Source organism: Nilaparvata lugens, chromosome 7 (genome assembly GCF_014356525.2).
Source record: "Nilaparvata lugens isolate BPH chromosome 7, ASM1435652v1, whole genome shotgun sequence".
Taxonomy (NCBI): Eukaryota; Metazoa; Arthropoda; class Insecta; order Hemiptera; family Delphacidae; genus Nilaparvata; species Nilaparvata lugens.
This window is the reverse complement of record NC_052510.1, coordinates 14345655-14358592: the sequence shown is the minus strand read 5'-3', so window position 1 is coordinate 14358592 and position 12938 is coordinate 14345655. Positions and strand designations below refer to the sequence as shown.

The window sequence follows — 12938 nt, the reverse complement described above, 5'->3', positions numbered from 1 at the left end:
AACGAAATATATTTTCAATTACTAATTATTATTACTTACATTGGAATTTGGAAACATCTCCGTTCAAATTTTCTGCGTCTTATTGCGTTGACATGCTTTTGCATGCTCCAAACAGAAAACTCCCAACAAATTCTTGATTTGAATATTTTAAATTCAACCGCTTATTGATATGTTATGAGTCGATAATCAAGTACATCGATGAATCGACTCATATCGAGATTTCAGTACTATCGATCAAACAATTTTAAAATTACCAGCCACAAATCAGCTGTTTTATTAAATTACAGACACCGGACACCGCAAAATGGCGTCCTTCAGCTGTAGCTGATGCAATTTTCAAAATGTGAAGCAATGAATGGAATGTGGCACTCAAACTGCGAAGCACGTTTTTGTAGTTCAAAGTCGTCCTATCTATTTGAGAGGTTAGTTAAAAATATTGTTTTTTAATACTATTGTATCAAGAAAACAATTTAGGATAATTTCAACAAGCCTTTGCTCATTGAAAAACATTTCTAGCTTCAATTATTTTAAATTCATTAATGGTTAACCTATCAATCCTGGTTTTGGGTGCCTATATATCATTCTTCAGTTTTGTCGTCAGTGATTGTCGTAAGTCGCATGTAAATTATTTATTCTTTACAATGCTTCTCATAAAATTGTTAATTTATGATAAATCAATTGTACAAAGAAACTATCAATGTGAAAATTTTTGTATCGGTAGGTCTACTGTTGAGTCAAATCGGTACAACTTATAGAGTTAGAATTTATTATTGCACCTTTGAAAAGGCAAAAGTGTGAATAAAGCAAACAAGCTCCAACTGAATATCGCAAGATTTTGATCATTTATATCATGGCATAACACTGACTTTCCTGGGATTCACCATACTGTTTTCTTAACTCTCTTGGAATTTTTATGTGGATGGTCATTAAAAGTCTCATAGTCTCATTTGCTGAGAAAGCTGAAACATTCTTTCGTTCGTTTGTCATGTGATTCTATATGTCAATATTAGAATAATCACTGTTTTAATGGCTTTGTCATTGAAAATAAAAAGGTCCTGTGTTGTGCATACTGGAGCAAGACTGCATTTTACCAGGTAGTCGTCTGACTGGATATCATCACCGTTGCAGTGCGGGTCGTCTCGTCCATCTCCTTCAAGTTGGGCAGTTTTCTCTTGGGCTGGCACATTCAGCTCTAAGGAGGTTCAGGGTCTTCCACTTATCATATGGCAGCTTTGCACCTGTTGTCCGTTGCTTCTGCAGCTCCATGCCAGTGACATCTGTACCTACTCTTTGATAAAAATTTTTTGGGAAGCAAAAGAGTCCAGGAGTTTCGTTTCACTTGAAAAATGCGTTTGGACTTGGTCGGTGAGTGGCAGGAGTTGCAAACGTTGAATGCCTATCATCTGTAGCCTATCAAGTTCGCTCAGCCAGACAAACAATCTAGGTATAGTCGACTATATAGAGTCTAGTCGACTCTTCCGCATTTGCTTTCTGCTGCTCAAGATGAGGGGCCTGGTGACTGAGAAGTACCTGATAATGATGTATCATGCGCTCTTCCATTGCCACATTACCTATGGCTTGCTTCTGTGGGGTCATTCAGCGGGGGCTGCTGATGTGCTGAGACTGCAAAAGAGGGCTATAAGAATTATAACAGGCAGCGATCATCTTGCCCACTGCAAGCCCATCTTTGCTCGCCTTGGTGTACTGACTGTCTTCAGCCATTACATCCTCCTGTGCTTGGTGTATGTCAAGAAGATACAGCATACTCTAGCTGCCCGTAGTGACATCCACCGCCACAACACCAGGCGCAGTGAGCTGTTGGATATCCCCAGGAGACGCCTCCACCGATCACAGGCCAGTTACAGGATTTCAGCCCTGAAATTCTACAACAAGCTGCCTAATAGTGTGAAGCAATTGGATGAGGCCGCACTCAGGAGAACCGTCCGGAAGCTACTGTGTGCAAAGGCATACTACAGTGTGAACGAATTTATGAGTGATAATTTGAATTTTTATTGAGAGCATGAGCACTGGATCACTGCCATCTGAACTGTTACAGTTTTTTTTTTCATGTGTTTGTACGTGTTTTGATTTTTTGACGCCATCGATCCCACAATTGTGGGTAATGGATGAAGCTGAAGGTATTAAGGTATCTGAACGGTATCTTTACTGTATAGCTCTGTTCTTTTAGCTATTTCTCTACTGATTGGATTGGGAGCAATAATGCCACTGGGTTGATATAGGTAGCCTAGTAGATCTTAGTTGGCTTCAGACACCCTGTCACAATCTCGCAGCTTTCATTGACTGCATACAGCTTACACCTATTCAGTAGTCTCCATCCATGACCAGCACTTGCTGGATGGATTGCGTCATAAAAAATAAAGCTCTAAACTTGATAACTAGACTGAGATCAAGATGGGAGGCCAGTAATAGATCTCAGAAAACATTGCATTGACTCTTCATCCAGGGAGTAGTGAGCCAGACTCACAAGCTTCTCACGAAGTGCCTTCTACTTTCTTTGCGTGGACTGAGATACTCCAAACAGGACAGGCATATTCCGCGCCTGTGAAGCACAGAGCTATCGATCTGAGAGCTGTAGATCTGAAAGTGCTCGCACCAGCACCGCAGGCAGAGTCTACCAGTTTGTTCAGGAGTGCATTTCTGGTTTTGACATTTTGTTTGAGCTCTCACAGTGACAATGGTTTTTAAATGTGAGGCTTCTATCCAATTTCACACCCAAGATTTGTTGAGTTTGCATAGTGTGTTAGTAACTGTCCTGACAATGAGATTCTAAGATGTCTCTGGGTTACTTTGTTTAATGGTTTAAAGCACTGACTACAGTTTTTGATGAGCAGATATTTTTGTGCTTGATTGTGGTGCGTACCACATCCACAGCACAAAATATCTCAAGAAACTCTATGTCCACAGATTCCTGTAGTATGAACTGCATATTTTCGGGCTTTGCAGTATTAATATGAAAGCAGTCCGCATTACCTCCAGTGTCTACCTTAATTACTGTAAACCACTCTTTTAGGCTAGTCAAGACAAGACTAGTCACGTTTAGTCACAATACTTATAGTTGCTTATGAAGACATGTCTAATTGCAATGACTTATCAGTGTGAGTTACGTCATAAGCAACAATGTGAAGTATTGTGACCAAACTTGTGTCTGATCATGTCTTGTCTTGACTAACTGGTGTGCGCCTAGCCTAAGTCTGCTGTTTTGTTTTATCAGCAGGCTTTCTTATTATGTGTTTATCTTGACGTGTCCCTGGGGTTCTAATACCCCCGTTATTGACTTACCATAATAATATTAAAAATAAAACTGCTTAAATATTTGCCTTTGGCAGAGGAGATAAAAGATATTTGGAAGCAAGAGAGAGTGTCGATAGTGCCTTTGATAATGTCAGCTATAAGTATTGTACCAAAGGAACTGCCAGAAAGGTTGCACAGTTTGAGACTGCCTGTATGAGAGCAAAATTTGATGCAGAAAACAGTAATACTTTGCACAACATCGCTGGTAAGAAGTTTCCTCAATACGCCAATAAGTTATAAAAAAGGCGTCATTTTGCTAAAGAAGCCAATGACACCTTATTATGACCCATGAAAATGAAGATAAAAAAGAGAATATTGTAATATATATTTGATTGCTTTGCATGTCTAGCCAAATTTTGTCTAGTTCAGCATGAAGATTGACTTTCACAGTCATAGTACAAGAAGTGGTTGCATGATTGACATAACATATTGCTCACTGAATATTACAAATTACAAGAGACTTTTTTCCTACTGTGGCTCTAAAATTCATTACCATGCTGCTTAGACAGTTGCCTTAAGCACCCTGGCATCTATATATTTATTTACTCCTGCATTTAGGGTACAGTGTTAGCTCAAGATACAATTCCTTAGCGACGACTCTGCAACTCTAGCTATGTGGCTACAGCCGCTCAGTCGCTAGCGGCTATAGCTTTCAGTCACTATATAATACGGTATTCATTCAATTTATTATTTAATAGAAATTAAGGAGACGTTTCATACATCACCAGAGATTTGCTCTTAACATGTGATTTCATGTGAAATTTCGCATAAATAAATAACATATATCTGTGACGGTTACAGCAGCTAGCAACTGAGCGGCTATAGCCGCTTAAAATTATGGTTCCATGTAAAAATTTTCATTATAATAATTAAAATATAACTGTCACGGTTACAGTCGCGACTGAGCGGCTATAGCCACACAGCCAGAATCGAAGAATCGTCGCTAAGGAATTGCACCTTTAGGGTGCTCAGCTGGTTTCAGTGATAAAGCATTTATTAACTGAAACGTTAGCGTGATAATGATTCAGTACGGTACTCGTCCCTTTTTAAGTAAAAATTTCTCAATGCTCACTCCAAAATGCGACACTCTTGGGGGCACAAAGTGTGTCAAGTATCGACACATCCCAGCCTTGTTAGTCCGAGAATCCGCTTGAATCGAGATTGTGGACTGCAAAGCATTTATCTCAATATACGAATATTAAGTAAATAAAAATAAATGTGCATTGGAAAAGAAAAAAAAAATGGTACGAAAAGTTGTTCTTTTCATCTGAAAATGTAGTAAGCCTGCCCACTAAATTCAATGGCAGCTGGCAGGGCCACCTCTTTTATGTATTTAGTTTAATTTTTTGTTTATTCATAGTTTGTAGATCAATAAATATCTGAAATTCTAATTGGAATAATTAAAAAGAAAATAGGCTATTATATTTTATTAATTTTGTAATTTCATTATTCAAATTCCAAAACTTCTTTGAATCCTGCAAAACTGGCTCATTCACAGAAAAAATTCAACATATCGTAACAATCATGACGCATTACTTATAGATTTTTGCCAGATTCATTCTTGTTATCTCACATCTGTTAATTTTATACAGTAGCAATCGATTAATGAACGAACACACATGCATGTATCTGATTGCTGACATTTTGTTATCCTGTTTTCTAATCTCCACTTTAAGTTACTTGATACAACAACATTTTCCAATGTGTAAGTATCACTTACAAGCTATCAGTGGCAGTTTGCAGTGTGGCGAAAATATTTTATCTCCGATTTATGTTAATAAAGTAAATTCGTATGGCTTTTGCTGGTGAGGAGTCCCTTGCGGGAAAGCTATGTTAATAGCTATTTTCTAATGTCCTACAGTACTCTGAAATATTCCTTCTAAACTATTAGCGTGGATGGTTTTTGCAAATTCCACATAATGAATTATGTTTGTTAGGCTACAAGTTCAAGGTGAAATAAAGTAGTTGTAAGTTGTAATGTCTGTGTGTGTGTGTAGTGAGATTCACTTTAAACTGTCAGCATTAGTTGAATTGGAATCATTGATGTTGGCAATGGGCAATGCTGACAGTTTGAAGTAAACCTCACTATGGTTGCTGACAAATTATACAGAGGTCATTTATCCCTGGGTGAAAATCTAGTAAACTGAAATTAATTGCAGAGTTCGAATCAGAAAGTGCGTAGGCTTCGTATAGATGGCAAGTAAGATAGTAACAATGTGCCATCAGCCCACATGGTAGAGATTTATATGCCCAGGTGACAACTACCTTGGTACTCCTTCTGTTGCTCCGAGTTCGTAAGGTCAAATCGTGCTTATAATCCTGGTTTGTATCCTTTCAACACGCAGAATAAGTTCCGGTAGGACGGAACTTCCTTCGAGGAAAAATATGATTTTTGTAATTATCACAATTTCTTCTCAAATCTCATATGGTCCACTTGATATTGAGTATAAAAAGTAATTTGAAAAGGCTAAATTTTAAAATAGATTTTCTATTGATACTGGAATGAAGCCTATCATTATAAAATCGGTATCTTTCCATGGAAGACAAGAAGAAATAGTCCTTACACGAGACAGCTGACTGTCACATATTATGTTTAGAGCAGTAATAAATGTAAAGATGAAATTCAAATAAACCACATTTATATTAATATTATGAGTTCAATTCAAATACTAATAGCTTTTTTGTCCGGAAGATGTAAAAATTATGTCCTTCAATATCTAACAAATATTGCCATAATATTAAAAAAAACATATTTCATCGGGTTTTAATAAATTTTTCTTTCAATTAATTGTACACAGTTTTAAGAGTAGGAAACTCTCAAAATTGAAGTCAATTTTTCATGTTCGATTTAATAATAACTACATTTATATTATATTAAAAGCAAAAATACACAGCAACAGATGGACGTATTCAGACAGACGGTGGAAAATCCCTCCTCAGTTGTTTTAATGCTGCATCTCACATAAACATCCGTCTGTCTGCAATGTCTACTTATGTCTGCTCGCAGACGTTTGATTTTACCTCCGTCTGTCTGTTGCTGTGTGCGTTTGCCTTTATGATGATGATTGATGTTTGTAGATAATCTAGTTTTGGGTACATAGTTTTGTTTACTGTACCAACAAATATTGTTCTTAAATTGTACCCTGTAAGGTTCAGTTGTAAAAGTTGGAAAGAAAACGTTGTTGTTCCAGTCAGTTCAAAGAGTATAAGTCAGTCGATTAAAATCACTAAAGCCGTCTCCAATTCCCATCTTTGCATTTTTAATGTTCTGTCCTTTCTTTCTTTCCATTTCCAAAATGCAAACCGATCTGAAAGTCGAAAGTGGTTTCTCATAGTCTGCGAATGTACAGCTGCAGCATGTCGATTGTCAAGTAATCTTATTTCTGCTTCTCTGATTTACAGTAGGTATATGCTTAATTTCTTTCAGATTTTTTTTGTCGGACCATGTTTTAAACAAACGTATCAGTTTACTGAACTTCGCATCAGTAGACTGTTGATGTCTCGTTCACTTCATATCCATTTTTGGAATATCTCTGCACGCTAAAAAATAAATGTGGTTTTGCGGTTGAGCTCACGTTCCTTCATAGTGTTTCATTTTCAATGAGTTGCCATGCACATCTTCACACTCATTGAAGTAGAGTTTTGGAAATTTTTACGAACATTGTTGTAGAGTTCATGATTATTCAATTTCAATTCAATTCAAAAATTAATTTATTTAATTATTATTTTATTATTATTTCATGATTATTTGATGACATGTTTATATAAATGTTTTTTACAAATATAATAGATAATTTATTTTTCTACTATGTTTCTAAGGCTGGGATTTGACCAAACGCGCGAATGCTTGTTCTGAACAAATATTAATAGAAATGTTGATAAATCCAGTTTAAAAGCTCTAAAGCCATGAGAACTAACAAGCATTGGATTCATACACTATGGATACATAGAACATAGAATATGGAACAATGCTTGTTCTGAACAAATATTAATAGAAATGTTGATAAATCCAATTTAAAAGCTCTAAAGCCATGAGAACTAACAAGCATTGGATTCATACACTATGGATACATAATTTATCATGCTTCTCATATGTCGGGCTTTTCTAAATATTTAATGCTCCAGAATTAGTGCTCTAGCTCTATTTTCGTTTGTTGGTAATCCCAGCCTTACATGATGAATAATTTAATGCCAAAAGCTTCCAAAGATCAATATTTCATTTCAGTTAACTCACATCTTCTATACAAATAATTTAGTGTAATAAAAAATATAATTTAATGATTCATGTATATTATTATTTGCGTATGGCTTTCAATGGTGGGGAGACCCAAGGGTATTTCCACCTCGCCATATGTAGTCCAAAGTTCCCTATTGGGAATTATAATAATAATAATATAATAATAATAATATAATAATAATAATAGTAATAATGTATTTAATATACATGAATTTTCAATTGTTAATCACAAAAATATTAGAGGATTTTAACTATAATAAAATATTATATAAACTAAACTATGATATAACTATAATTAAATATATATATATAATATAATGTTTCATATTTTATAAAACTAAACTGCTTATCCTGTAGTATTTCCAATAATCTTTAAAAAGTTTTTGTTTTTAAAGTAGTCCATATCACATACTTTAAAATAGCGTAGATATCCCTTGAAATAATGAAAAAAGATTGTAATGAGCTGTTAACCTTGTATTGATCGCGTCCAGTGAAACCATAGAACTTTATAAGATTTTTTGTTTCAAGTTTCACTTGCATCCTCTGGGAACATGTCGGATCGATTTACAGTGTTCATTTCTCCAGCATTCCTCGGCGTATAAAACTACCACGCAATTCTCTCAGTAAATAGTCGACCTGTTTTGAAGTATTCAGAGAATAATAAAAAGGGGTTCGCTAGTTGAACTGTGAATGACAAGAATTCTAAAATCTAAACTCCTTAAAAAACAACATTCAAGTTTCGAGAAGTTGCAAGAGATTCATTGAAGGTGTTATCAACTATTTAAAATAATCTAAATCTACAACGAAACTTTAAAAATGCAAGATACTATTAATTTGTTATAATCTATTAATCAACTATTTATTTGCAATGTGAATCATTCACACGCCAGTCTAAATTTAATATTAATAATTTATTTCTTATCAAGTTTTGTCGTCTCATTACTGTCTATGACTTCTTTTGATTGATTCAATCAGATAATTGGCTGTGAATTCGTTCGCATTGACCTAAAATTTGGGAAGTAATTGGAAAAAAGTTTGGAAGTAGAGCAGTTCAATTTAAAAATTTCATGGAGTACTGCTAGTGTAGTTACTGACGCTAGATAACCTTTTGATACTGTAAGTGAATGTATGAATTGCATCCTTAATATTGCAATTGACCATTTATTATTATATAATGGGATAGTAGGTCGATACTATGATTACAATCTGGTTGAGTTTATTTAGAGTAAAATTTGGTCCATTAATTGAATCATTGATAAAAACTTGATGCATGTGTAATACATTCAAAATATTTCATATTTTTCTATTGGTGAACATTAATTAATTCATTAATTACTAATTATAGAAACAAAAATATACTCTCCTGACCCTATAATACTGTTATTCATTTATTCAATTATTATACGTTAATATGTAACATGCTTTTTACTACATGCTAAATAATTATGATTGAATAATGTGCTTGAGTCTAGACTGTGAATGAAATCATATTTTCCATAGCTGAAGTATTTGATATTTCCTGTGTTTCTCAGTTGCTATACTTTAATTCAGAATTGCATTCACCTCATAGTTTTTCTTCTTGTATTTTCATCTTTCCTTCCAGATTTTTTCCATCTGAATTCAATTTATTCCTTGAACTTATTGAATTTACTATGGAAAAGACAGAATACCCAATTACATAATTATTTAGGGTGCTCATTCTTTAAAATATACGGTACTGTATTTTCACATTGATGGATCTTCCAATAATTAGGAATTGAGAATTTTTCTAAAATAAACAAACTCAATTGAACTGACTAACCAAGCAAACCTTTTTCTACATTTATTGTATTTTCAGGCAATATTTTCATAGACCTGTTCGTTATGTGCATTGTGTTCATTCGTTATATATATCATTCATGTATTGTTTACTTTATTCTTTTATCTTGACATTACCGATAGCATTGTTATGACTTGAAGGAATAAAGCACATTCTTTCATAGAATGGTTTAATCACGGGCTATTATACTTGTTTGCTCTAGGCTCCCTGCTTGAAACTAGTCTATACAATATAGTGAATCATGAGTAGTATAGTAAATCATGCACAAGAGCTATCTTTTCTCTATGGTATAAAGAAATTACTACTTTATAGAAATTAAGTATAGTAAAGCCTGAGTATCTTATTCTCTTCTACCACTATAAAATGAAGATTTATTTGAATGAAGCCTTCTTTCAATAACGCTTTCTTATTTTCAGGAGTCCACTGTTTGCAATGTAGCCAGACGTCTCCGCTCCTCATGACCGCCACCCTAGGGGAGCAGCGCTCCAGCGGACAACCGCCGAACTAATGCCAGCTGATTGTGGTCAGCGGCTACCGCCGTCAGTCAGTTGCCGTTCGAACGTCGAGCAGTGCGGACGTGTTTTCGGATGTGCTCTGCGCCCACCGACGAACTTAACATAACCTCAACGTAGATTTGGTTTTCTGAGGAGGATTTTGTAGTGAAAATGTCGGAAACCGAAAAAGTGCCCCCGCCGGACGGTGGAGTCCGCGCATGGTCGGTGATGGTGGCCAGTTTCCTCTGCAATGGAGTGATCTTCGGCCTGATCAACAGCTACAGTGTGGTATATGTGGAGTTGCAGCGGAGACTCACCGAAGCCGGGGTGGAGGATGCTTCGTCTAAAGCTTGTGAGTTGGGTTTCAAGTATTTTTTGAAAGTATTACAGAGTACTACTCTGAAGGAGTACATTAGTATATAATATGTAGCACATATCAGAAAACACTTTACAGTTTTTTAAAAACACTTAGAAACTCAAAAATAATGTAAGTTTTTAAGTGTTTTTCACCTATCTGTATCGTGTTTCCTGTTTAAATTAGTATATAATATGTTATACAATGAATACAATAAGGATATACAATATGAATGTGAATACATGAATACAATTGATATATAAATTAATATGCAATTGAATAATCTAATTCGGAGTTGGTTTCAAAATTGGAATTCCATGGTTACTCTCATTTGTTTAAATGTGTTGATAGACACTGACCAAGCTACAGCTCTAAGAGGGGCTTTTAATGAACAATTTATCAGTTTGAACGAACTTTAATTTGTGTAAAATTAAAATTGGTTTAAGTTCTTGGAGGAGTAAAATTTAGTGGACGAGTATGCTGATGTAATAATAGTTTTAATAAGTTGGAACGTTGGAGGTAGAAACAAATTAGTTTCACCCAACTGTTAAAAAGGTGAAAACAAGGAGTTCTACCCAATTTTTTTAGGATGGAATGGCCTGAATTAGTTTATGTTTACCAAAAAAAGAAAAGGTAGAAATAATGGATTCTCCTCCTTCAGATAAGTATTGTCACTTGGAAATGGTATGATTGACTGAAACTACTACTTTCTTTGAATAAACAAAAGAAAGGGTTTTAGTCTATTTGATTCTAAAATAAAATAAACTATTATTGCGATAAAAAGTAGGGATTCTTACTTATAACTATAATAAAGGTGATGATTAAGATGCTTTCATATTCAATAAATATTATGGAGGAATTTAATGGATTTTTAAAATTAGATAGGAATTCAATGGTTAGTATTCAAACCAATTCGGAACCCACCTATAGTTGTAGACCCATTAATCTCTCATCATTATCCGTCTCATTACGCATAAGCCCGGCTGATGTTGGCATCACTCCCAGAAAAAATAATTTGGGATAAAGTACACTTCCAATACAACATTGTCTTAAGTGAGGAGAATATTTTGGAAATAGTTATCTTCCTCACTATTTTTAGAGTTTAAGGAGTAGAAAGGTGAGAAAAGGTGTGGAAAAGGTGAGATGATTATTCATTCTATGTAAATGAACTAAAGTGAATAGTATGGGCGAATGGAGAGGAATGGAAAAAGAAGAAAGAAGAGGAAAAGGATAGAAAATTACATTTGCGTGATTTTCAAAAGGGCTTGTCCGTAACGGAAAAGCAATAAAATCTAATAGTTGCCGAACTAGAACCCTACAATTATGTAATCATGAGTTTTTGGACAAGAACTAAAACATAAGCAACCAGGATTCAGTCTGCTGAATCTAAGAAATTCATTGACCATTATCATACTACAATAACATTCTTCAATCAGAGTTCAATGTTGAAGTTTTACATACTCTGGCAATTAAAAAAAAAACATAAAATTTATCATCATTCTATTCTTATAAGTTCATTCTAATCCATCATGGTCATGGTCCTAATTGCATTCATCCTAATTTATCATGATCGTATACTAGGATCATGTTTTTTATACTGTGGTTGACGTTCACATGATCCATAAATTTGTGCAGGGATAATGATGATCATGACGAATTATTATTGAAAGTCATGTATTTTATTGCCGTCCTTGCTGTCTGTTTAGGAATCAATTAAATTAATCAGTTTGATTAAAAAATTGGTGCATTACTGTCTCGTCTTATGTCTTGACTTTGGTCTAGTCTAGGGCAAAGTTCAAGAAGCCATATCCAATTAATGTTTAATTATTGGACATCATAAGTCTTCGAAGAAAGAGGCCAGTGTTTCAGGACGATGTTGCAGAATCTGTGGGTGGGATTCAGGAAGGGCTAATTATTATTGATCAAAGAAGTCCAGTAAAATTTCGCTGGAAGTTTCAGGGAAAATGTAGATTGATGATAATTTTGTAAAAATGTCCAATATGTTGAGATCGCAGCTCTCTACTCCTTCAGTTATTACTCATCTTGTGTATTTGACTCTCATAACTCTATTTAATTGAAAACAATTTTTTATCTTTATTGATAAAAATGGAATATTTTGAAGCATCCTCGGGAAATTACTATTATCTAATGCTGTTTTCATGGAATCATAGTGTGTAAAATACTGTAACTTTTCAACAAAAAATCAATAAAATTGGGTTTTTTCAATTTTCCAAAAATTTAGTTACTTCTCGAGAATTCTTGATAAGGTGAAGATTTTTTATAATAATATTATGTTCTACATTTTATTTTTCCAAAATTCTAAGATTATGCTCTAACTTTTCTTTTTCCAACATAACTTCATAGAAATTATGATGAAGAAAAGGTTTGATATAGATTAGGCTTTAATGTAAGAAATGAGAATATTCTTCATATCATAAAATTTAAACTCCAATGAGCCTTGGGTAGTTAATTGTTCATTTCATGATTATTTGTCATTTCATAAATTATAGATTCCAATGAGCCTTGAATATTATTAACTGTACATTTTTATGAATGATTTGTTTTCTTTCAAATTCAGCCACTTGAAACAAAAGACGTTAATTTTATTTTCTGGTTTCTCAACTTCGGAACGTTGAAATTTTCATTGAAATTTCATCAGCTTCACTGCTACAAAGTCGATAAAATGCATCCATTATCAGAATAATATGTCTCCACTAAAAA

At 34.3% G+C, this 12938-nt stretch overlaps 1 protein-coding gene across 4 annotated transcripts in view; it reads left to right on the top strand.

The window, feature by feature from the left end:
- Window positions 1-283: 283 nt before the first annotated feature.
- Window positions 284-12938, top strand: part of LOC111058252 (monocarboxylate transporter 10) — a 31899-nt gene continuing 19244 nt past the window's right edge. For 2 of the 4 annotated variants that reach the window (XM_039432120.1, XM_039432119.1), the window contains exons 1-2: window positions 361-609; window positions 9785-10214. In XM_039432120.1, the coding sequence (XP_039288054.1) occupies window positions 10034-10214 (181 nt within the window). In that variant the 5' untranslated portion in view covers window positions 361-609; window positions 9785-10033. Of the gene's footprint in view, window positions 610-9784; window positions 10215-12938 lie in introns of all 4 variants that reach the window. The other 2 variants (XM_039432118.1, XM_039432121.1) reach the window with 2 other exon arrangements.